This window comes from Giraffa tippelskirchi, chromosome 4 (assembly GCF_054371585.1).
Source record: "Giraffa tippelskirchi isolate mGirTip1 chromosome 4, T2T-mGirTip1v1.2.pri, whole genome shotgun sequence".
Lineage (NCBI taxonomy): Eukaryota > Metazoa > Chordata > Mammalia > Artiodactyla > Giraffidae > Giraffa > Giraffa tippelskirchi.
This window is the reverse complement of record NC_137278.1, coordinates 1038039-1060142: the sequence shown is the minus strand read 5'-3', so window position 1 is coordinate 1060142 and position 22104 is coordinate 1038039. Positions and strand designations below refer to the sequence as shown.

General features: G+C 62.8%; 4 protein-coding genes across 9 annotated transcripts; 3 read left to right on the top strand and 1 right to left on the bottom strand.

Annotated features, from left to right (window-relative positions):
- The first annotated feature begins 428 nt into the window (after window positions 1-428).
- Window positions 429-3333, top strand: PTGDS (prostaglandin D2 synthase). Of its 3 annotated transcripts, XM_081593455.1 has the most exons (7): window positions 429-590; window positions 1287-1426; window positions 1534-1610; window positions 1954-2070; window positions 2183-2284; window positions 2854-2879; window positions 3191-3333. In XM_081593455.1, exons 1-6 carry the CDS (start codon window positions 477-479, stop codon window positions 2877-2879), a joined length of 576 nt encoding a protein of 191 aa, XP_081449581.1. In that variant the 5' UTR covers window positions 429-476; the 3' UTR covers window positions 3191-3333. The 3 variants fall into 3 exon arrangements, with proteins under 3 accessions (XP_081449581.1, XP_081449582.1, XP_081449580.1); XM_081593456.1 differs by lacking the exon at window positions 2854-2879 and having other exon boundaries at window positions 3172-3333; XM_081593454.1 differs by lacking the exon at window positions 2854-2879 and having other exon boundaries at window positions 2183-2317.
- An 881-nt stretch (window positions 3334-4214) lies between these two features.
- Window positions 4215-6739, top strand: LCNL1 (lipocalin like 1). The gene is made up of 6 exons (XM_081593453.1): window positions 4215-4627; window positions 4941-5080; window positions 5618-5691; window positions 5780-5890; window positions 6136-6237; window positions 6493-6739. Exons 1-6 carry the CDS (start codon window positions 4262-4264, stop codon window positions 6516-6518), a joined length of 819 nt encoding a protein of 272 aa, XP_081449579.1. The 5' UTR covers window positions 4215-4261; the 3' UTR covers window positions 6519-6739.
- Window positions 6740-16923: 10184 nt separating this feature from the next.
- Window positions 16924-22094, bottom strand: CLIC3 (chloride intracellular channel 3). The gene is made up of 7 exons (XM_081593447.1): window positions 21930-22094; window positions 21399-21560; window positions 20566-20675; window positions 20368-20493; window positions 20156-20262; window positions 19889-20064; window positions 16924-19812 (listed from the first exon to the last, which is right to left on the bottom strand). The coding sequence occupies exons 2-7, from the start codon at window positions 21432-21434 to the stop codon at window positions 19654-19656; spliced, it is 714 nt and encodes a 237-aa protein (XP_081449573.1). The 5' UTR covers window positions 21435-21560; window positions 21930-22094; the 3' UTR covers window positions 16924-19653.
- On the top strand, window positions 17360-19007 carry PAXX (PAXX non-homologous end joining factor). Of its 4 annotated transcripts, none has more exons than XM_081593450.1 (7): window positions 17360-17588; window positions 17669-17729; window positions 17955-18004; window positions 18084-18274; window positions 18354-18428; window positions 18602-18686; window positions 18789-19007. In XM_081593450.1, the coding sequence occupies exons 1-7, from the start codon at window positions 17464-17466 to the stop codon at window positions 18805-18807; spliced, it is 606 nt and encodes a 201-aa protein (XP_081449576.1). In that variant the 5' UTR covers window positions 17360-17463; the 3' UTR covers window positions 18808-19007. The 4 variants fall into 4 exon arrangements, with proteins under 4 accessions (XP_081449576.1, XP_081449574.1, XP_081449578.1 ...); XM_081593448.1 differs by having other exon boundaries at window positions 18785-19007; XM_081593452.1 differs by lacking the exon at window positions 17955-18004 and having other exon boundaries at window positions 18124-18274; window positions 18785-19007.
- Window positions 22095-22104: the final 10 nt, after the last annotated feature.

The window sequence follows — 22104 nt, the reverse complement described above, 5'->3', positions numbered from 1 at the left end:
TGCTGGGCCTTCCGGGACGAAACTCAGGCAGTGCAAACAGGGCCTTGTGTTGCCTCCCAGGGTTACCAGGCTTAGACACAGAACAATGGGAGGGCTTGTGAGGGGAGTCAAGTGACCAGAGGCCCCAGAGGCAGGGCAGCACCAAGGCACTTGCCCCCTGTCCCCAACCAGGCTGCGGGAGTGGACCTTCCGAGGGTGGAGAAGGGACCCGCCATGCAGGGCCCCCTCCGCCGAGCTCGGCCCGGGGGGCAGGCCCAGGCCGTTCCAGTCAGTGCCTCTTACATAAGCAGCCCCGTGGGGGGCGAGGCCGCCGCTGGGCTCCGCTGCCCTGTCCTCTCCCCCGAGTCACGAGCCTCCAGTGGGCTGTCCTTGGGCCTGGGTGGAGGCCAAGCCAGGCCCATAAATAGGGGTCTCCGGGTGGCCTCCCTGCCTCCCGCCCTCCTCTCTGCCTGTGCCGCCGGCCCAGTCCTGGGAGAATGGCCACTCCGAACAGGCTGTGGATGGGGCTGCTCCTGCTGGGGGCCCTGGGGGTCCTACAGACCCCAGCCCCCGCCCAGGCCACCCTGCAGCCCAACTTCCAAGAGGACAAGGTGAGGGCTCCCTGCCTGGTGCAGAGACAGGACGCTGCCCATGGGGAGTGGGGTGCTCTCCCTGGGAAGGGGGGAGTGGAAGAGAAGGAAGGTGGACCGGCCGGAGGAGGCTGACAGGGAGAGGCCTCCCCAGGCGATTCACCGACAGAGACACCGGTAGCCCAACAGGCAGGGACGCACCTGTGAGCGGGAGCGCGCGCTCGACAGACCCGCGGGTCACCTGCGCGCCCGCCGCCCCTAACCCTCCACGGTCAGCCCCACAAGGGAACGCCCAGGGAACACAGGCACACTTTCCACACCTGGGCCGGGGCACACCTCCATGCGCGCAGATGACGGAGGAGCTCAGGGTGGCGCCAGGAACGGCGACGGAACCGGGTGCGCCCGGCGCGCCCCTCCCTCGTGTGAACGCGTATACAGAGGCCTTTGGGGGTTCTGCTGGATCACGTCGGAGCGGGTCTTCCAGCCCCGCGCCCCGCGCCCGCATCCAACCCGGCTAGGGACGGCCGGGCGTCCTCTGCCGCCCGTCCCCCGGCTGGCGGGAGCGGGACCCCCACGGGGGGGCCGGGGCCAGCGGGCGGGGCCGGGCTGGAGCAGGGGGTGCAGGGTGGGCAGGGGCGGGGTGCAGCCAGGCGGGCCGCCCACCCCCGGCGGGTCCGGAGGGCCCCAGCTGACTGGGGTGGGGTCCTGTCGCCACAGTTCCTGGGGCTCTGGTTCACCTCCGGCCTTGCCTCCAACTCGAGCTGGTTCCTGGAGAAGAAGAAGGTGCTGTCCATGTGCAAGTCTGCGGTGGCCCCTGCGGCGGACGGTGGCCTCAACCTCACCTCTACCTTCCTCAGGTGCGCGGCAGGGCCGGGCATCTGGGGCCCGGAGCTCCTGGCCCAGCGTCACAGTCTAGGGACACCCCCAATGCATGACCCCTGACCCCAGGATGACCTGCCCACAGGAAAGACCAGTGTGAGACCCGGACCTTACTGCTGCGCCCTGCCGGCCCCCCAGGCTGCTACAGCTACACCAGCCCTCGTGAGTGGGGCCAGGACTCTGGACGCCACCCTGCTGGGCAGTACAGGGGGGCGGGGGGTGGCTGCCCCAACAGGGTTGGCCTGGGTCTGCCTGGCACCCCCCCATGAAGGGCTCTCTCCAGCTGTCTGTGCCCCCACGCTCCCCCTCGCTCCTCCGGCAGCCCTGCCCCCCAGGACTCCTGTCCTCCTCGCCCCTGCCTGGGCATGCCCTCCCCGTGGCCGTCTCTCCTCCTCCCCCGAGGGGTGTGGCTGCAGGGTCTGTGGCTGCCCCATGCGCCCCTGGTTTTCTGAGCCCTTCCGGTCTGGGGACACTGGGCCCTGAGGGGCTGCCTCCCGGGTTCCAGACTGGAGCAGCACGCATGAGGTATCGGTGGCGGAGACGGACTACGAGACCTACGCCCTGCTCTCCACCGAGAGTGTCCGTGGCCCGGGGCAGGACTTCCGCATGGCCACGCTCTACAGTATGCGTCCCCACCCGTGGGGGCGTCTGGGGGTGCCCCGGGCTCAGGAGCAGGGGCAGAGCGGGGATCCTCCAGACAAACGGAGGCTGAAGGCTTCTCCTCCCTGCCCCAGGCCGCACCCAGACCCCCAGAGCCGAGGTCAAGGAAAAGTTCACCACCTTCGCCAAGAGCCTGGGCTTCACAGAGGAAGGCATTGTGTTCCTGCCCAAGACTGGTGAGCGCGCCAATCTGACAGGAGGGGATTAAGGTCAGATTAGAGGCAGACAGACAGTCTCCTGATCCGGGGGAGGCCGAGGGGTGGAGTTCGTCCGGCCAGACTGCCCACTGACGGGTCCCTGGCCTCCGGAGCGGGGGCGGTCTGTCCTCACACCGTGACCTTGGCCTGCGGCCCCCGAGCCGGGCCCAGGAAGATGCTCCTCAGGAAACACCCCCTCCCCGGATTCACCACGCGCCCACCGTGTGCCAGGCCCCGGGTTGGCCCCCAGGATGCAAAGGTCGGGGGGGGGCAGGGCAGGTCGTAGAAATGGAGCCTGTGGACACGCGTCCACGTCGGGACGCAGGGACAAGCGCACGGGGCTCAGCACAGGCTCCCGAAGCGCCCACGGCCTCCCTGCGAAGGCAGCCTGCTCTGGGCCCGGGGGGACGGGATCTTCACTGTGGAGGGGAGACAGAGCCTGGGGGAGGGGCGGGATGAGGGGGTGTGACAGTCAGCCGTTTAGGGGTCCACGAGATGCTCTCCATGCCTGGGGCTCTGACCGCAGTCCTGGGCTTCTTTCTTGGCAGACAAGTGCATGGAGGGGCACGCATAGGTGAGTGGGGGGCTGGGGCCCGCCCGGCAGCCCCCCTCACTCGCTCATCCAGCATGCACTGAGCAACAGCCTCCCATCTGCCACGAGGGCTGGTCCCCGGCCGACAAGGGCTGCTTCACGGAGGGGGCTCCGCTGGGGCTCAGCAAGATCGCTGGGAGCAGGCGAGCGGGCGGCCGGGATGGGGCTGGGGTGGGGAGACCAGGGGTCGGCAGGGGAGGCCGGTGCCCTTGGCTGAGAGGCCCCAGTGGACGGGCCCTCGTGACCTGGAACCGGAGGGGTGCCCCACCCACAGGTCTCACTCTCTTGCCCAGGTGAGCCCGGCTCTCAGGACCTGGCCCTCCTGCCCTGCTCAGCCGTTTCCTGGAACACCCGAGACCCCAGCCCCGGCCCCTCACCATCCCCGCCCCCCTCAGCCTTTATCCCTGCTCTGAGAATAAACTCCGGAAGCAAGTCAGCGCCTGGCTCCGACCGTCTGTCCTGCAGTTTGGCCTGGCTCTGGCCAGCTCTCCGGGGACCTGACCGCCCCCCTTTGCTTTGGGCCTGGGTGTCCCTTCACCCTCTGTGAAATCTTGGCGGCTGGCTCTGCGTGATCTCTCCGAGGGGGCGGGTGGGGGCGCACTGGCTCGGCCCCTGATGGCGTGGGAGAGGTGGCTGGCCAGAAACCGGGACGGCCCAGGGAAGCTGTGTCCCCACCCACTCCATGAGGCCGGATCTCACCCACAGCAGCCCCTCCAGCCACCCCCTCCAGGCGCAGCTACAGCCGGCTGGTTCTGGGCAGGTGCCCACAGCCTGCCCCCACCCTGGCCAGGAGAGGCCGAGGCCCAGAGCAGTTCTGAAGGAATGGGATTAGTGCCCTCAGACGGGGCAGAGAGAAGGGTTTGAGGGCGCAGAGAGGAAGGAGGCTGGAGTGTCCGTACACCCCAGGCAGGACAGACTGACCAAGTGGGCTGGAGATGGCCACCCCCCCACATCTCCTGGGGCTGCCTGAGAGTCCCAGTCCCCTGGCCTCTGGCCTGGGCCTCAAGGGCACAGCCCTGCCCACTCGTGGGCCCCTGGCACCTGAGCTAACCCAGAGCCTCGAGCGTGGTCTCCCTCCCAGCCCAGCCCTTCACCTCCTGCTGTCCACTAGATCCTCTGCCAGCGTGGCCGTTCTCGGGCCCCTGTCCTGGGCCCTCCTAGCTCACAAGGTGTAGCGCCCACAGCAACCTGCCCACCAGGCCCTGTCCTGGCACCCGGGTTGTGAGGGTCAGAGGTGAGGGTGAGCTTTTGGAATGGCTTCCTGAGGCTCTGCCTGAGCCCAGGGCTGGAGGCCACGTCCCACAGGCCCTGCCAGGCCTTCGCCTCCCCTTGCTCCGGGGCATCCAGCCCCCACCCCAGGAAGGATGGGCGGGGTCTGGTGGGGGCCGCTGGGCCAGGGTGCTCCAGGGAGCAACCTGATCGGAGCCTATCACAGGGGGCCTGTCCAAGGTGGGCAGGCCAGCGCCCCAGGGAGCAACCCGATCATGGCCTATCACACTGGGGTCTGGCCCAGGCGGGCAGGCCAGCACCCCAGGGCATCTCAGGGGCATAAAGGCACAGTGGGAGAGGCCACCCCAACCCTCCTGTCCTGCTCCCGAGCCCCGTGCCGTCGAGGAGAGCCACCTTCCAGGATGCTGCAGACGCTGCTGATCAGCGGGACCCTCGCCCTGCTCGCTGCAGCCCCAGGCCAGGCTCAGGTCCCCATCCAGGACGACTTCAGTCCCAGCCAGGTGCGCATGGACATGCCCGGGCCGGCAGCCTCTGTCTGACTGCGTTCTACCAGATAGGCCAGAGGGCTGGGGGAACCCAGCCCAGCCCCCACTCTGGCTCAAGCTCAGCTGAAGGGGACTGAGCCCGCATCCGTCTGCCCGGCTGACTTGTGGGGATGCTGAAGAGGACAGTAGCCCCCTCGGCCCCAAGCCTGACTTGTGTCCCCACCACTTGCCGGGCCGCCAACCAGATGAGTCACAGCTGCCCCCCAGGTTCAGGTCAGGTTTGACGTGGCGGCCGGGGCTGCCCCCAGCTCTCCCTGTCCCCCTGCAGTTCCAGGGCCCCTGGTACGTGGTTGGGGCGGTGTCGGATGACCCGGGCTTCCTGGACACCAAGGACAACATGAAGATGCCCGTGGTCTTGGTGACCTCCTTGGCCAACGGCGACCTGCACATCAAGTTTGGGTTCCCCACGTAAGTGATCCCAGGAGTCCCACCTCGGACTGGCCTTAGGCCCTGCCAGCGTGTGGTCAGGTGGGAGCCAGGAGGAAGCAGGGGTGCGCCCAACCCATCGGGGTCAGAGCCAGGCCGTGCCCGTGCTAGGCTGCAGGGCCATCGAAACAGCAGCCCTGTTCCCCTGCCCCTCAGAGGGGTCCCACCTGAGGGCGTGGGGGAGCCGTGTCCTCGTGTGTGCGTGCACGTGGACACATGCCGGTGTCTGGAGGGGAGACGGGGAGACCCCACAGGCCCCGCGTCCCCTGGCTGTGTTCCTCTGCCCCAGGGTGTCTCCTCTCCTGTAAGTGAATCATAAAGCACCTGTGTGATCAAGCATTGATCTGATGGGAGACAGGTGGCACTGGGGCAGGCTGGGTATCTCCCCCTACGTGGCGCAGTCGGCAGCAGCTAAGTGGCAGCCGTTTTTGTCGCGGTCGGGCAGCGTCTTCAGGACACCCAGCGGGGCTGGGCAGTGGGCAGGGGTTGCAGCTCAGGCTGCTGGGGTCCCCTTCCCAGGCCCGATGGCGGGTGCCAGGAGATGGACAGCACCTTCACCAAGGGAGCCGTGGACGGGCAGTTCAGCAACGCGGGTGAGGCCGGCGCGTGGGGGGAGGAGCCGGGCGGGTGGGGGCGGGGCGTCCAGGCCCCGCCCAGCTCAGCAGGCTCCCGCCCCTGCAGCTATGGCCCAGACTGACATCAGGGTGGCTTTCACCGACTACGAGCACTTTGCCGTGATGTACTTCGAGACTCAGAAGGGGGGCATAAAGAACGTCTGGCTGCAGCTCTACGGTGGGTGACGGGCGGCGGGAGGCCCGCCGGCCTGAAGGGCCGCGCTCACGCCGTCACGGCCTTCCTCCGGGGTCAGGTGGGAGGTCTGCTCTGGGGTGTCCCCATGTGCCTCCGCAGTGAGCCCTGACTGGGAGGCCGGTGAAGCCAGCATCTCCCAGTGTCTCCTTGGGCCCCTCCCCAGCCCGGCCCCAGCTCCCACCCCTCCTGCAACCCTGCCCCTCTGCTCATGGCGCCCCTGCCCTCAGCCCGGGCCCCGGAGCTGTTTCCTGAAGGCGCCCAGAGGATGCAGCAGCTGGTACCCCAAGTGGGCCTGAACCCCAGCCAGGGGGTCCTGCTGCCCAAGTCAGGTGAGCACCATGTCCAGGCGGCCCAGCGCCGCGGGGGCGGAAGGACCCCCGACCCAGACTGGGGTTTGGGGGGTGCGGGAGGCCCCAAGGCTCACTCCTCTGGCGCCGGACGCACAACAGGAGGGCCAGGGGAGGGAGGAGGGGGTCACAGGCAGGGGAGGGGCTTGGCCCCTCGGGGGAGGGTCCGGCACCTCTGCCCCGGGGAGGTGGGGAGGGGGCGCCGGGCGTTTCCTCAGGACCCGCTCTCTTCCACAGACCAGTGCTCCGAGGTCCTGGCCTAGGGGAGCGCGGGCCGGTCTGGACCACAGCGGCCGGCGCCCCGCGGACCCGGGAGGCCCCGCCCACCAGGGCCGGGCGGGGCGGGAGGGGCGCGAGCCCCAGCCCGGCGGGGACCCGGCGCGGGAGCTGGAGCCGGGCGGTGATGGCGGGGCCGCGGCCCAGCCCTCCTCGAGGAGCGGCTGCCTCTCCACCCCACCCCCAGCACAATAAAGAGTCTCCACAAGCCGGCGCCGCGCCTTTCTCGGACGTAGGGGCAGAGGGGCCGGTGGGCCGCGGCGGGGCGCCCCGCCAGAGGGGCCGCCTGAGAGGAACAGTGTGCGGCTCGGGCTCCATCCCCACCGGGGAGCGCTCCGCAGCTGGTTCCGGGGCCCTGGAGGGACAGGGCAGGACACTTGCCCGGCAGTCCTGCCCGTCGCCTGGGCAGACGTTAGGCCCGAGGGAGGCGGCTCCTCTGGTGGCTGGACAAGGCCTCTCAGTGGCTTCCTTGAGTCCCCCTTGGACCCCAGGCGCGACCCCTGAACCACGCCCGGTGGGCACCTGGGCTCCTCGGGCCCCTGGTCCCCCCACCAAGTCCCCCCCACCACAGCCCCGGGGTCCCCCTCACCACAGCCCGGGGGTCCCCCACACCACAGCCCCAGGGTCTCCCACACCACACCCCGGGGGGTCCCCCGCACAACAGCCCGGGCGTCCCCCACACCACAGCCCCGGGGTCTCCCACACCACAGCCCGGGGGTCACCCGCACCACAGCCCGGGGGGTCCCCCGCACCACAGCCCGGGGGTCCCCCGCACCACAGCCCCGGGGTCCCCCGCACCACAGCCCGGGGGTCCCCCGCACCACAGCCCGGGGGGTCCCCCGCACCACAGCCCGGGGGGTCCCCCGCACCACAGCCTGGAGGGTCCCCCGCACCACAACCCGGGGGTCCCCCGCACCACAGCCCCGGGGTCTCCCACACCACAGCCTGGGGGGTCCCCCACACCACAGCCCCGGGGTCCCTCACACCACAGCCTGAAGGGTCCCCCACACCACAACCCGGGGGGTCCCTCACACCACAGCCCGGGGGTCCCCCACACCATAGCCTCGGGGTCTCCCACACCACAGCCCGGGGGGTCCTCCGCACCACAGCCCGGGGGGTCCCCCGCACCACAGCCTGGAGGGTCCCTCGCACCACAGCCCGGGGGTCCCCCACACCACAGCCCCGGGGTCTCCCACACCACAGCCCGGGGGGTCCCTCGCACCACAGCCCGGGGGGTCCCCCGCACCACAGCCTGGAGGGTCCCTCGCACCACAGCCCCGGGGTCCCTCACACCACAGCCCCGGGGTCCCTCACACCACAGCCTGAAGGGTCCCCCACACCACAACCCGGGGGGTCCCTCACACCACAGCCCGGGGGTCCCCCACACCATAGCCTCGGGGTCTCCCACACCACAGCCCGGGGGGTCCTCCGCACCACAGCCCGGGGGGTCCCCCGCACCACAGCCTGGAGGGTCCCTCGCACCACAGCCCGGGGGTCCCCCACACCACAGCCCCGGGGTCTCCCACACCACAGCCCGGGGGGTCCCTCGCACCACAGCCCGGGGGGTCCCCCGCACCACAGCCCCGGGGTCCCTCACACCACAGCCCCGGGGTCCCTCACACCACAACCCAGGGGGTCCCTCACACCACAGCCCGGGGTCCCTCACACCACAGCCCGGGGGTCCCCCACACCACAACCCGGGGGGTCCCTCACACCACAGCCCGGGGGTCCCCCACACCATAGCCTCGGGGTCTCCCACACCACAGCCCGGGGGGTCCTCCGCACCACAGCCCGGGGGGTCCCCCACACCACAGCCTGGAGGGTCCCTCACACCACAGCCCGGGGGTCCCCCACACCACAGCCCCGGGGTCTCCCACACCACAGCCTGGGGGGTCCCTCGCACCACAGCCCGGGGGGTCCCCCGCACCACAGCCTGGAGGGTCCCTCACACCACAGCCCCGGGGTCCCTCACACCACAGCCTGAAGGGTCCCCCACACCACAACCCAGGGGGTCCCTCACACCACAGCCCAGGGGTCCCTCACACCACAGCCCGGGGGTCTCCCACACCACGGGCCGGAGGGTCCCTCATACCACGGCCCGGGGGTCCCTCACACCACAGCCTGGGGGCCCCCCACACCACGGCCTGGAGGGTCCCTCACACCACAGCCCCTGGGGGGCCCCCCACACCACAGCCCCGGGGTCTCCCACACCACGGCCCGGAGGGTCTCCCACACCACGGCCCCTGGGGGTGCCTGCACCGCATCCATCCCAGCCTGCCCTCCAGCACCACTTCTCGCTGACCGCAGCCCACAGAACTCTGTCCTGCCATCGTGTTTATGAAGGAAATAGTGCTGTCCTTTCACGGCTGGCCCTGAATCATCTCAGGGTAAAATAGCGTGACATCTGTACTGTAACTTGCTCAGAAAACCATCGTGCAAGATGTAAACATGTCAAAAGTTGACCATGGTCCCCCTGGTGACAGCTTGCTATGCTACTATTTCTGCTCTTCAGCTGGTTAGATGTTTTTCAGTAGAAACACCGCCCTGTCCTACCAGACTAGCGTTCTCCATCGGGGCCCTTCCGGGCAGCACGGTCACTGGGAGGAAAGGCCCCCATGTCCCAGGGGCCCCAGACAGCCCCTCACCCCTGCACACCTGGAACCCCACCAGTGCCGCCGCTGCCCGGCCGACCTGCCAGGCTCGCCTGCTGTGGGCACCGCAGGGGCGGGGGCCTGTCCCATCTCCCCCTGCCCCCAGCCTGACACCTGTCCCGCAGAGGCGGGCAGTAGGTGGGAAGGCCCAGAGAGCCAGCCCCTCCCACCCAAGATGCCAGCTGCCCACAAGAGAGGCGTCCGCAGGGAGACTGGAGATGAACCAGCTCTCTTCAGCGTGCTTCCCGCCAGCTCGCTTGGTCGAGACGCACAGCTTGGGGGAACTTAGCTGCCCAGCCAGGGAGCACACCCAGGGCTCCGGCGGCGAAAGCGCCAAGTCCTACCCACTGGGCGCCAGGGAATTCCCGGTTGATCGGCTGGTTCGTTGGTTGACATTCGGCTTCCTCACAGACGGAGAGAAGACGGCGTGGAAATCGCCTAAGAGCAGGGATTCACGGTGGGGCGGGCTGGGGGTCGCCTCGCCAGCAGGCTCTCCGCCCCTGCCCTCCCCGCTCACTGTCCCCTCCAGGGTCCCCGGGAAGGGGCTGGCGGGAGGAGATGCAGTCCGCCCTCACGGCCCTCTGGACCCAGGAAGGGTCACGCCCCTGGCGCCTGCCTGTGGGCCCAGTCCTGCACGCCCTGCTCTGGCCACAAGGGGGCAGCCTTCAGCCAGCTGCCTACCTGGGTCCCAAGGCTGCACGTGCGACGGTCAGCGCGCCACTCCTCCGCTCACAAGCGCCCCGGTGGATCCCCTCTCAGAGAGTAAAGGCCACAGACCTTAGGTGGCCAACAACGGCCCCCTCCGCTGACCCCACCGGTATTATTGCAAACAGCCAGGTCATTGGGGAAAAGATTGTTCCTCGCCTAAGCACTCAGGAGCCTTCCGTTTCAGCGTCTAACCAGCCTTTCCAACATCCTCCCAACCCCCAGCACCAGGCTCCGAGGAATCACAGGGGCTCCTCCCAAACCTCCTCTCTGTTTTTGGCCACGCCACATGGCATGTTCCCCCACCAGGGACCCATCCCACGGTCCCTGCATTGGAAGCACGGAGTTCTAACCACTGGACTGCCAGGGGAGTCCCCCAACCTCCCCCACTCTCTATTTTTTCTTTTCCTTAAACTGTGTCTTTTCTTTCTTTCCAGCTCTCCTTGTTAATCAGCTCAGATTGGTTATTGATGATTTACATTGACAATAGGAATAGAAAAGTTTTAAAGCTATACTGAGGACTGTAGAGCAGAAGACCCAGATTTAAGAAGCACTTGAACTGTGCTCCCCAGGCTGCAAAATGGGGGGGGGGTGCTTATACAGGCAAAAACTGCAGATACCTAAATTGTCAGGAATTAGGATTGAAGCTGACAAGGAGGAAGGGTGTTTGTAAAGCAAGAATCAGTTGGGGTCCAAAATATATAGTTACAAGGAGAGACCTTGAGACCATAAACTTGCAGGTGGTGGTGACTAGCAAAGAACAGTTGGTGATGACCTTGAGTCTGATACAGTTGAAAAAATTCAAGTTCCCAGTGAGGCAGGGACTGTCTGAAACCACATCCACAATGGCCACGCGGCTCCAGTGTGGATGCCTGAACCACAGTTTCGTATCTTGTCAGAACAACAAGCACCGGACATGACAGGGATACATCTCCTCAAGGTCTGGAGACAGATTAGTGGGTGCAGAGCAGGGCAGCACGGCCCTGGTGTCTGGGAAGGGAGTCGCATCCTCCCAGGAACAGAGCATCGTTGCTGGGGAGGAGGGGCAGGAGGTGGCACTTATCCCTGTATTCAGAGTGGACGTTCAAAACAGTCAGGTGATGCATTTTCCCCTTGCTCCTCAGTTTGTAACAGTCAAAGCCGATACACAGTTAATGTTTGACAGGTCATGAAACAGGCCGCTCTAATTTGCACAAAGCTTAAGTCAAATTATGTATAATCCCGAATCACTCCCCCATGCCCTGATTCTTGCATCGACCGCGTCTCCCCAGACGCGCCTGTTCAATCCTCTCCGTGTCAAGTGCGCTCTTGCTGCATCCACTGTCCTAAGACACAGACTCCAGACGGGAGATGTCCGGGCGCCCCCTCCTACCCATTCTGTTACTTGAATGTGACCTGAAGAGATCTCCAATATGTGCCCGTTCCCTTTCCCAAGGGACACAATATCCAGGAAAGGTCCTCCCTGGCATCAAGGGAAAAAAGTTGTTGTATCTGGAAAGAAAACCTTGCCAGCTGATCAGCAATGCTTTCAGAGAAACATCTCCAAAGGAGGAAATGTAAAGATTAATCAATAGAAACCATATTTAAAATGGAGTCAGGAGGTTCCATATTAAGAAGAAGTGGCAAGAATACACAGAAGAACTGTACAGGAAAAGCTCTTAATGACCCAGATAACCACAATCTGTGATCACTCACCTAGAGTCAGACATCCTGGAATGTGAAGTCAAGTGGGCCTGAGGAAGCATCACTATGAACAAAGCTAGGGGAGGTGATGGAATTACAGCTGAGCTATTTCAAATCCTAAAAGATGGTGCTGTGAAAGTGCTGCACTCAATATGCCAGCAAATTTGGAAAACTCAGCAGTGGCCACAGGACTGGAAAAGATCAATTTTCATTCCAATCCCAAAGAAAGGCAACGCCAAAGAATGCTCAAACTACCACACAATTGCACTCATTTCACATGCTAGCAAGGTAATGCTCAAAATCCTTCAAGCTAGACTTCAAAAGTATGTGAACCAAGAACTTCCAGATGTACAAGCTGGATTTAGAAAAGGCAGAGGAACCAGAGATCAGATTGCCAACATCCTTTGGATCATAGAAAAGGCAGGAGAATTCCAGAGAAACATCTATTTTTGCTTCATTGACTACGGTAAAGCCTTTGACTATGGAATCACAACAAACTGGTAAATTCTCTAAGAGGTGGCAATATCAGACCACCTTCCCTGCCTCCTGAGAAACCAGTATGCAGGTCAAGAAGCAACAGTTAGAATGGGCGTGGAATAATGGACTGATTCAAAATTGGGAAAGAAGTACATCAAAGCTGTATATTGTCTTATTTAACTTATATGAAGAGTACATCATGCGAAATGCCAGGCTAGGTGAAACTCAAGCTGGAATCAAGATTGCTAGAGAAACATCAATAACATCAGATATGCAGATGACATCATCCTAGTGGTAGAAAGCAAAGAGGAATTAGAGACCCTCTCGATGAAGGTGTAAGAGGAGAGTGGAAAAGCTGGCTAAAAACTCAACATTCAAAAAACTATAATCATGGCATCTGGTCCCACTAGTTTAGTTCAGTTGCTCAGTCATGTCTGACCCTTAGCGACCCCATGGACTCCAGCACGCCAGGCTTCCCTGTCCATCAACAACTCCTGCAGCTTGCTCAAACTCATGTCCACTGAGTTGGTGATGCCATCCAACCGTCTCATCCTCTGTCATCCCCTTCTCCTCCTGCCTTCAATCTTGCCCAGCATCAAAGTCTTTTCCAATGAGTCAGTTCTTCGCATCAGGTGGCCAAAGTATTGGAGTTTCAGCTTCAGCATCAGTCCTTGCAATGAATATTCAGGACTGATTTCCTTTAGGATAGACTCTCAAGAGTCTTCTCCAACACCACAGTTTAAAAGCATCAATTCTTTGGCTCTCAGCTTTCTCTTTGGTCCAACTCTCACATCCATACATGACTACTGGAAAACCATAGCTTTGACTAGATGGAAATTTGTCGGCAAAATCATGTCTCTACTTTTAAATATGCTATCTAGGTTGGTCATAGTTTTTCTTCCAAGGAGTAAGCGTCTTTTAATTTCACGGCTCCAGTCACCATCTGCAGTGATTTTGGAGCCCAAGAAAATAAAGTCGGTCACTGTTTCCATTGTTTCCCCATCTATTTGCCATGGATTGATGGGACCAGATGCCATGATCTTCATTTTTTGAATGTTGAGTTTTAACCCAACTTTTTCACTCTCCTCTTTCACTTTCATCAAGAGGCTCTTTAGTTCTTCTTCGCTTTCTGCCATAAGGTTGGTGTTATCTGCGTATCTGAGGTTATTGATATTTCTCCCGGCAATCTTGATTCCAGCTTGTGCTTCATCCAACCTGGCATTTCACATGATGTACTCTGCATATAAGTTAAAAAAGCAGGGTGACAATATACAGCCTTGATGTACTCCTTTCCCAATTTGGAACCAGTCTGCTGTTCCATGTCCAGTTCTAACTGTTGTTTCTTGACCTGCATACCGATTTCTCAGGAGGCAGGTCAGGTGGTGTGGTATTCTCACCTCTTTAAGAATTGTCCACAGTTTGTTGCGATCTACACATTCAAAGGTTTTGGCGTAATCAATAAAGCAAAAGTAGATGGTTTTCTGGAATTCTCTTGCTTTTTCTATGATCCAGTGGAGGTTGGCAATTTGATCTCTGGTTCCTCTGCCTTTTCTAAATCCAGCTTGAACATCTGGAAGTTCTCAGTTCACATACTGTTAAAGCCTGGCTTGGAGAATTTTGAGCATTACTTTGCTAGTGTGTGAGATGAGTGCAATTGTGTGGTACTTTGAACATTCTTTGGACTTCCCTGGTGGCTCAGATGGTAAAGCATCTGCCTACAATGCGGGAGACCTGGGTGCAGTCCCAGGGTTGGGAAGATCAAAGGAAATGGCAACCCACTCTAGTATTCTAGCCTGGAAAATCCCATGAATGGAGGAGACTGGTAGGCTACAGTCCATGGGGTCACAAAGAGCATGGGGTCACACGACTGAGCAACTTCACTTCACTTTCACTTTAAATATTCTTTGGCATTGCCTTTCTTTGGGATTGGAATTAAAACGGGCCTTTTCCAGCCCTGTGGCCACTGCTCAGCTTTCCAAATTTGCTGGCATATTGATTGTAGCACTTTCACAGCATCAACTTTTAGGATTTGAAATAGCTCAACTGGAATTCCATCACCTCCACTAGCTTTGTTCGTAGTGATGCTTCCTAAGGCCCACTTGACTTTCCACTCCAGGATGTCTGGCTCTAGGTGAGTGATCACACCATCGTAATTATCTGGGCTATGAAGATCTTTTTTGTATAGTTCTTCTGTGTATTCTTGCCACCTCTTCGTAATATCTTCTGCTTCTGTTAGGTCCATACCATTTCTGTTCTTTATTGTGCCCATCCGTCTTTGCATGAAATGTTCCCTTGGTATCTCTAATTTTCTTGAAGAGATCTCTAGTCTTTCATTCTATTTTTTCCCTCTATTTCTTTGCATTGGTCACGGACCCATCACTTCATGGCAAATAGTTGGGGAAAAAATGGAAAATAGTGACAGATTTTCTTTCCTTGGTCTCCAGAATCACCACAGACAGTGACTGCAGCCATGAAATTAAACATGCTTGCTCCTTGGAAGAAACACTGTGACAAACCTAGACAGTGTATTAAAAAGCAAAGATATGACTTTGCCAACAAAGGTCCATCTAGTCAAAGCTATGGTTTTTCCAGTAGTCATATATGGATGTGAGAGTTGAACAGTAAAGAAGGCTGAGTGCCAAAGAATTGAAGTATCTGAACTGTGGTGTTGGAGAAGACTGTTGAGGGTCCCTTGGACTGCAAGGAGACCAAACCAGTTAATCCTGAAGGAAATTAACCCTGAATATTCATTGGAAGGTCTACTGAAGCTGAAGCTTCGGTATGTTGGCCACCTGATATGAAGAGCCAACTCACTGGAAAAGACACTCATGCTAGGAAAAATTGAAGGCAGAAGGAGAAAGGGGCAGCAGAAGATTCAATGCTTAGATAACATCACTGACTCAATTCAATGGACATGAGTCTGAACAAACTCCAGGAGATAGTAGAGGACACAGGGGCCTGATGTGCTGCAGTCCGTGGGGTTGCAAAGAGGTGGACACGACTTAGCGACTGGACAACAAGTGGCTGGCGATGCCACACTCACACCTCCCGGCCTCGTCTAGACTAGCGTCTTGCAAGCACAGCAGCTTTCGCTCACCTCCATCAGACATACAGTCATGTCAGGGGCTCCATGAAAAAGGAGAGGCCCCATGTCTCCCCCAGTCCTGCCCTGCCCCAATCATCTTGGAAGGGCTTTTCTACCCTCCTTAAATGCAGGGGTCATCCGTGATCCGTCCCCTCCTCCCTGCTACCTCTCTCCAACTTCACGCTGAGCCCCTGCCCCCGCCTGCATCAGCTCTGCCCTAGGAACTCAGCAGCCCTCTGCTCTTCTCCCTGCCCCCCTCGCCTTCACCCCTGCAGCCCCTGACCCCCCGCCTCCTGACATTCAACATGGGCTTTATACCCAAAAATCAGAAGTGCCACCTCCATCCCACCCCTGCTTAAACCTGCCAACAGCTCCCCATTCTGCATTCATTCGTTTATGTATTTATTAAATATCTCTATGTTTCAGCCATTAGAAAAGACCCTGATGCTGGGAAAGATTGAGGGCAGGAGGAGAAGGGGACAACAGAGGATGAGATGGTTGGATGGCATCCTCGCCTCACTGGACATGAGTCTGAGTAAGCTCCGGGAGATAGTGAAGGCGTGCTGCGGTCCATGGGGTCACAAAGAGTCCGACATGACTTAGCAACTGAACAACAAAAATGTGCCAGCCACCGTCTAAACGCTGAGAATACGGGGGTGAGCGAAACAGACACACAGCCCTGGCTTTGTGAACCTCACGGTGAAAATGGGCAAGAAAGAGAGTCAATGACCGCACTGGTGACCTGCTGCTGAGACAGCGCCCCCGGCACTCAGCGGCTTAAAACAGCATGTATTGTCTGCCTGTTTCTGAGGGTCAAGGAGCTGGCCTTGGGTTCTCTGTGCCCTCTGGCAGGGGCTGTGTACCCATCAGAAGGCTCCACCGGGAGGGGGTCGGTGTCCGGGCTTCCTCACTGGTTGTTAGCCAGGCCTTGGTCCTTTGCCACAGGGCTCCTCATGCCGTGTGAGCAATTCCAGAGGAAGGAAGAAGTGACAGTCCGTCACTTCTGCCACATTCTATTATCCCCGAGGGACTCCATCCAGCGCAGGCTCGGGAGGGGGGTACCCAAAGGTGCATACCTAGGAGGCACTCGGTTTGGGGCCATCTTAGAGGCTGCCATCACCGCACGTAAATCAGAAGGTACTTTGTATAGTGACAAGCTGGAAAACAAGTGAATACAGAGGAGAGAGGACATGAGATGTGGGGCAGGGTGTTGAAATCGGGTATAAAACAATAGAGAAGGCTTCACCGGGAAGGGACCTTTGAGTAAAGACCTGAATGGAATGAGTGAGTCTGGGGAGGGGGTGCCAGGCAGAGACAACAGTGCATGCAGAGGTCCCAAGGCAGGAGCCTGGCGGGGGTGGGGTGAGGGTTGTGAAACAGGATGCAGCAGCCAGTGGAGCAGGCTCGGCTGCAGGCGTGAAATCCATCAGCGAGGCTTACAAACCCACCTGCCAGCCGCCCTCCGTGTGCCTCCCTGTGCTGTCACCCTGGCCTCGCAAAGCCCTGAGCAGAGCTGCTCTGTGTCCCCCGGAGGGCTTCTGCGGAGGCCGCCCCTCTGCCTGGTGCCCCCTTTCCCGGCGTGCTCCCTCCCTCTCTTCTTCCAGGTCACAGCTCAGAGGGCACCGGGCACGACCTGAGGACTTCATGCGTCACTGTCCATCCCGTGAGCGCTCGCCAGCTCCAGGTCAGAGACCTGTCTGCTGGTCAAGGTGAGCTCCGGGCCGGGGCAGCACCGCAAGGAAGCGGTGCTGGCTACACGGCGGAGCGAATGAACGAGGGGCGGAGCCCGGCGCGGGTTACCATACTTTATTCTCTTTTGTATTTCACTTGTTCTAGTTGACACAAGAAGCGGGGTGCGGAGGCCAGGGGGAGGCCGCAGGGACCATCGAGGGGGGAGTCAACGCGATCTGAGGCCAAAGTGGTGGGCAGCGGGGCCTGCACCCGCTCAGGGCTTGCGCCAAGGGGGGAACCCCGGACTCACTGGGGACAGGGGGAGCGCAGAAGGGAAGGTCCAAGAGGCCCCCAAGTGTGTGCGGGGGTGGGGGAGGCAGAGCCCCGGACGGTGACCAGGTTCGGCGAGCGCAGCCCGGGAGCCCGAGCCGTGCACGTAGCCCCGCCCCCACAGCGCAGGCTCCGCCCCGGACTAAGCTCCGCCCCAGGCTAAGCTCCGCCCCAGGATAAGCCCCGCCCCAGGCTAAGCCCCGCCCCAGCCCGCCCCGCTCCGGAAGCCCTTTGCCGGCGCAGGCGCCCCAGGCCCGCAGGCGCCCCAGGCCCGCAGGCGCCCCGCGCCCGGAGCCGTACCCGCCAGATCCCTCCGCCCGCCGAGGAACCATGGTGCCGCCGCCGCGGTGGCCGCCGCTCTGCACGCTGCCGCCGGGCCCCGGACCCCCGCGCTTCGTGTGCTACTGCGAGGGGGAGGGCGGCGGGCCCGGGGAACGCGGCGGCTTCAACCTCTGGTGAGCAGCGAGCCCAGCGGGGCTGCGAGGGGCGCGGGCGGCTCGGCGGGCGGCCCGGCCTGACTGCCCTTGCCCCTCAGTGTGACGGACGCCGCGGAGCTCTGGAGCACCTGCTTCACGCCGGACTGCCTGGAGGCCCTGGTGGGTAACGGGGCTCCTGGGAGGCCAGGAGCCCCACAGCACCACGCACCTGCCGCGCGGACCGCCTGTGGGCTCTCAGGGGGCGGCCTGGAATTCCCCGGAAGCACCTGGGCACCCTTTCCACGGCCCTGCAGCTGTCCCGGGAGACTCTGGTCGGGCTGACTGAGGGTGTCCCCAGAGGCCCTAGAGTCTCAGGCCCCTGATGACCAGTCCTTGTGCCTGTAGAAAGCCCGTTTTGGCCTCAGTGCGGCTGAAGACATCGCCCTCCGATTCAGGTGAGCCTCTGAGCAGAGAAGCAGGGTGGGTGGGGAGCAGTGGATGTGGCCACGGTACTCAGCCCCCCTCCTTCCCCAGGGCAGCCTGCGAGCAGCAAGCTGTGACTCTCACCCTGCAGGAGGACAGAGCATCCCTGACCCTTTCAGGGGGGCCCTCAGCGCTGGAACTTGACCTGTCCAAGGTGCCGGGCCCAGAGGCAGCCTCCAAGTTGCAGGCACTGATGCTGGGCCTGGCAGAGCGTGTGTGCAGCTTGGAGCAGCGGCTGGCAGGTAGCTGGGGGTGCGCACCCCCCACCTGGGCTCACTAGGGTCCCCCGGCCAGGCCTGCATTCCTGCTTTCCACCCCCAGCTGCTGCAGCGGAGGAGACGGCCACCAGCCCCAGGAAGAGCACCTGGCAGGCAGGGCCTCATCTCTTCTTACCAGGTAAGGCCTGTCACCTGTTACTCGGGTTGGGGCCGCACTGACTCTGCTGGGACTCCGTTCCCCCAGAACAAGCTTCAAGCTCCAGAGAGAGGATCTGTCCTTGTGGAGAGGGGGTCGTGGGCCTGGGATCTTGCTGGACTCAGGAGCCCCCCACCCTCATCCTGTTTCCCCAGACCCAGATCCTCAGAGAGGTGGCCCTGGACCTGGGGTCAAGAGGCGGTGTCCAGGGGAGTCTCTCATCAACCCCGGCTTCAAGAGGTGCCCCCCCCACCCCCTGTCCCTCCTGTGCCCAGCGTCCAGTGTGGACCCCGCCCACCCCTCCACACCCCACAGCGTCATCCCCTTTTCTCTCCCAGTAAGAAGCCAGCAGGTGGCGTAGACTTTGATGACCCCTGAAGGCTCCGGGAAAAGTGTGACGTCAGGACTGTGCCTGCGAGGGGAGGGCAGGGGCAGCCTCCGGGACCTCCAGGACCTCCAGCCAGGACCTCCCGCCCGCACCTGCCCAGCCTGCTGCCACGCGAGAACAAGGCTGCTCCTCCAGCTCCTTCCCCGTCAAATAAACATTTTCATCTGGCGAAAGTCACGAGGTCATGGCCAGGCGCTGGCTCCCGGGCCCATGGGCCGGGCATGGGGATGTGTCAGGCTCTGTGCTTCCTGGTGAGACTGCCCAGCTCTCTCGCCCTGCCCACCTCTCTCGCCCTGCCCACCTCTCTCGCCCTGCCCATCTGTCCCTGCCTGGCACACCCAGGAGCCCAGACGGCTGTGCAAGGTGGGGTGGGGCTCTGAGAGGCTAGAAATCTTGTTCCCACCCCAATGGGCACACGCCTCAGTGATGCAGACCCCACACGAGGGCCAGGGAGATGGGGGTGTCTTGCCTGCACCTGGGCAGAGCTGAGGAATGTGGGGCCCGCCCTCTGGCCCAGAGCTGCCCAGATGGGGCTTCGCTCCCCACCCTCCCCAGCCATCCTGCCGCCCCACCCTGGCCTGACTGGTTTGGGAGCCCAATCCAGTCCGGCCATTCCGAGGAGTAGGGAGATGGACCGCACCCCGCCCACCGGCTTCGCTGCCGATCCTTCTGGGCTGTTGTCCGGAGCTGAGCGTCCCACAGTGGGCGTTGGGAGCGGCAGAGACTGAGGGGTTTCTGGTCCTTCCGGTGCCCCTTCGCGCTCACTGGGGCAGAGGTTCCTTTATGGGGCTGCAGACGAGCGGGCAGGTGGCGGGGGAGCTAGCGGGGGCGCACGACGGGCCGGTACGCCGCCAGGATCTCGGCGCTGTGGGGACACGTGTACTTGAACTCCTTCTCCTGCAGGGCGCAGTCCAGGTAGCGGCGGACGCCGCGCAGCTCAGCGGGGATGGGAGCCTGGCGGAAGTGCGTGCACACCGTCTGCGGGCGAGGGGTGCCATCAGGGTCCCTGGCGGGTCTGCCTGCCCCGCCCCGCCCCGCCTGGCCCGGCGCTTACGTTCACGACGTGCAGCTTGGGTAGCAGGCCGCAGTCGGCCAGCGTGAGCTGATCGCCGTCCAGAAAGCGGCGGCGGGACTCGCGCAGCTGCGGCTCGCGCCCCAGCTCGTGCTCCAGGGGCGCGCGCAGGTAGTTGTCCAGCTTGGCGAGGGCGCGCAGCAGCTGCTGGTACAGGGCTGAGGGCAAGGGGCCCGGTGAAGACCGGCCAGGGCGCGGGTGAGGACCCCAGGGGGAGGACCCACCCTCGCCGCGCCTCCAGAGCCTCACCGTCGTCCTGCGCGGGCACCGGGTTCTTGATGAAGGCGGAGAACTTGTGAAACACGTCGTTGCCTGCCGCGGCAGACTCCCTGCATCTGGGCGCCAAGCTGGGGAATCTGGAGGGGGAGGGGGTTCGTGTCAGAGCCCGCTGCCCCTTCCGGGCCCGCCCTGCCCTTCCTGGGCTCTGCCCCGGGGGTGGCCCCTCTGCGCCTGGCCCTCACTCGGGGGGGCCCAGCGTCTCCTCCAGAAACTCCTCGATTTGCAGCGTGTCGGTTTTGGCGTCGCCGTCACAGAGCAGGATGGGCAGCTGGGAGCCCGGGGCGAAGTCCTTCAGCACCTCCGGGGACCTGTGGGCACAAGGCAGGGCGGGAGGTGGCTGGCAGAGGAGCGCGAGGCCAGGGTCTCGGGGCAGGGCTCACCTGCGGGTGTCCACAGTGGTGAGTGTGAAGGGCACGCCCTTGAGAAGCAGGATCATGAAGAGCCTCTGACAAGAGGGGCAGTGGCCCACGCTCTCGCCGTCCTCGCTGGCCTGGGGTGGGGGAGACAGGGCTGCCAGGGCAGGGGGCACACCCAGGACCCCTGCGGGCTCCCGCTGCCCAGAGACCAGAGCAAGCCCAGGGCTCCAGCTCTCAGGCACAGCCTCCACAAGTGGCCGGTGAGGGCCCTTGACTTGGTCTCTGGGAGGAGGGGTCTGCGGAGCTGCCAAGGGCCTGGGCAGGGCACCAGGATGAGGGGTGTGAGGGTGGGACCCTGGCTCTGGGGCCTGGCCCCTTGACCCTTATCTTCAGAGCCTGGGCAGAGGCCAGGCCCCTGGGCACCAGGCCCTGCAGGCTGGTCACAAGGGTGGGTCAGGCCGATGGAGCTGTTTTCTGAGTGATTCATCCTGTCGAACTGGGCACCTTGCTACCCCGGGCTCCAAGGGTGGGAGGAGGCCAGGACCTGGCAGCCCCTTTGCAGGGATCACAGATCTGGGCACTGCCTGGCACAGCCCCTGAGCCCCAGCCTCAGGCTGTTTGCCGGGAACAGCCCGAGGGGCTTTTTCTCCAGGAGAATGGGGCCACCGCAGCCCCTTTGGGGATGGCGCTCTCTCCCTTCTAATGCACCCCCCGCCCTTCCCCCCCCCCTAGTTACACAGCCTGAGCCCACCGCCTCAGGGGGCATTGCCGCAGACCCCTCCTCAGCCTGCCCCAGAAAGTAGAGCCCCACAGAGAACCCCTCCCCGGGACCGCCCCCAGCCCAGGCAGCCTGGCACCTTGACGAACAGCTGGAGCTTGCCGATCTCAGCCATGGTAGGAGCCGCAGCAGCTCCTGGGCGGGCCCGGGAGCACTCTTTAAGGTTCTCCGAGCGCCCCGCCCTCCCCGGCCCCGGCCCGCCCTGTGGAGGCACCTAGGCCGGGACAGGCTGCCAGGGCTCCTGCGGGGCGGGCACGAAGGTGCTCAGACTGAACCGAAGCCCCCAGGGGTCCCGGGGGAGGGAAGGAAGGGCAGCGTGATGAAAGAGGAGGCAGTGGACGGGGCGGGGGCAGCTCTGGGTCAGGGTCACCCCCACCGGGAACCCCACCGCCCTCCCTCCAGTGGACGCCCCGCAGGCCAGGGAGCGGGGGAGTTGGGAAGAGCCTGGCCACAGCCTCAGTTTCCCCCCCTGCCGACCAGGGCGCCACAAGAGTGAGAAGCCGCTTGGAAGGGACGCCCCCTTCCCACCTGTGAGCTGTCCCCGGGGCGCGCCCACCCCACGCCCCTGCCCCTCCCCTGTGCGGTCGGGGTGTTTCTCCCGGCCCTTAACCTTTGAAAGGAAGAGCTCTTGGTGTTAGAAGCCACAAGTTGCTGACCCACGGGAACTGCCCTCTCCCCGGACTGGAAGGAAGGGCCAGAAGAGGCTGGGGGGTTGGCCACCCCTAGGTACGGGCGCACCCGCCCCGTAGGGGCCGCTCGCAGCGCCTCCCGTCCCGGCCGGGCCT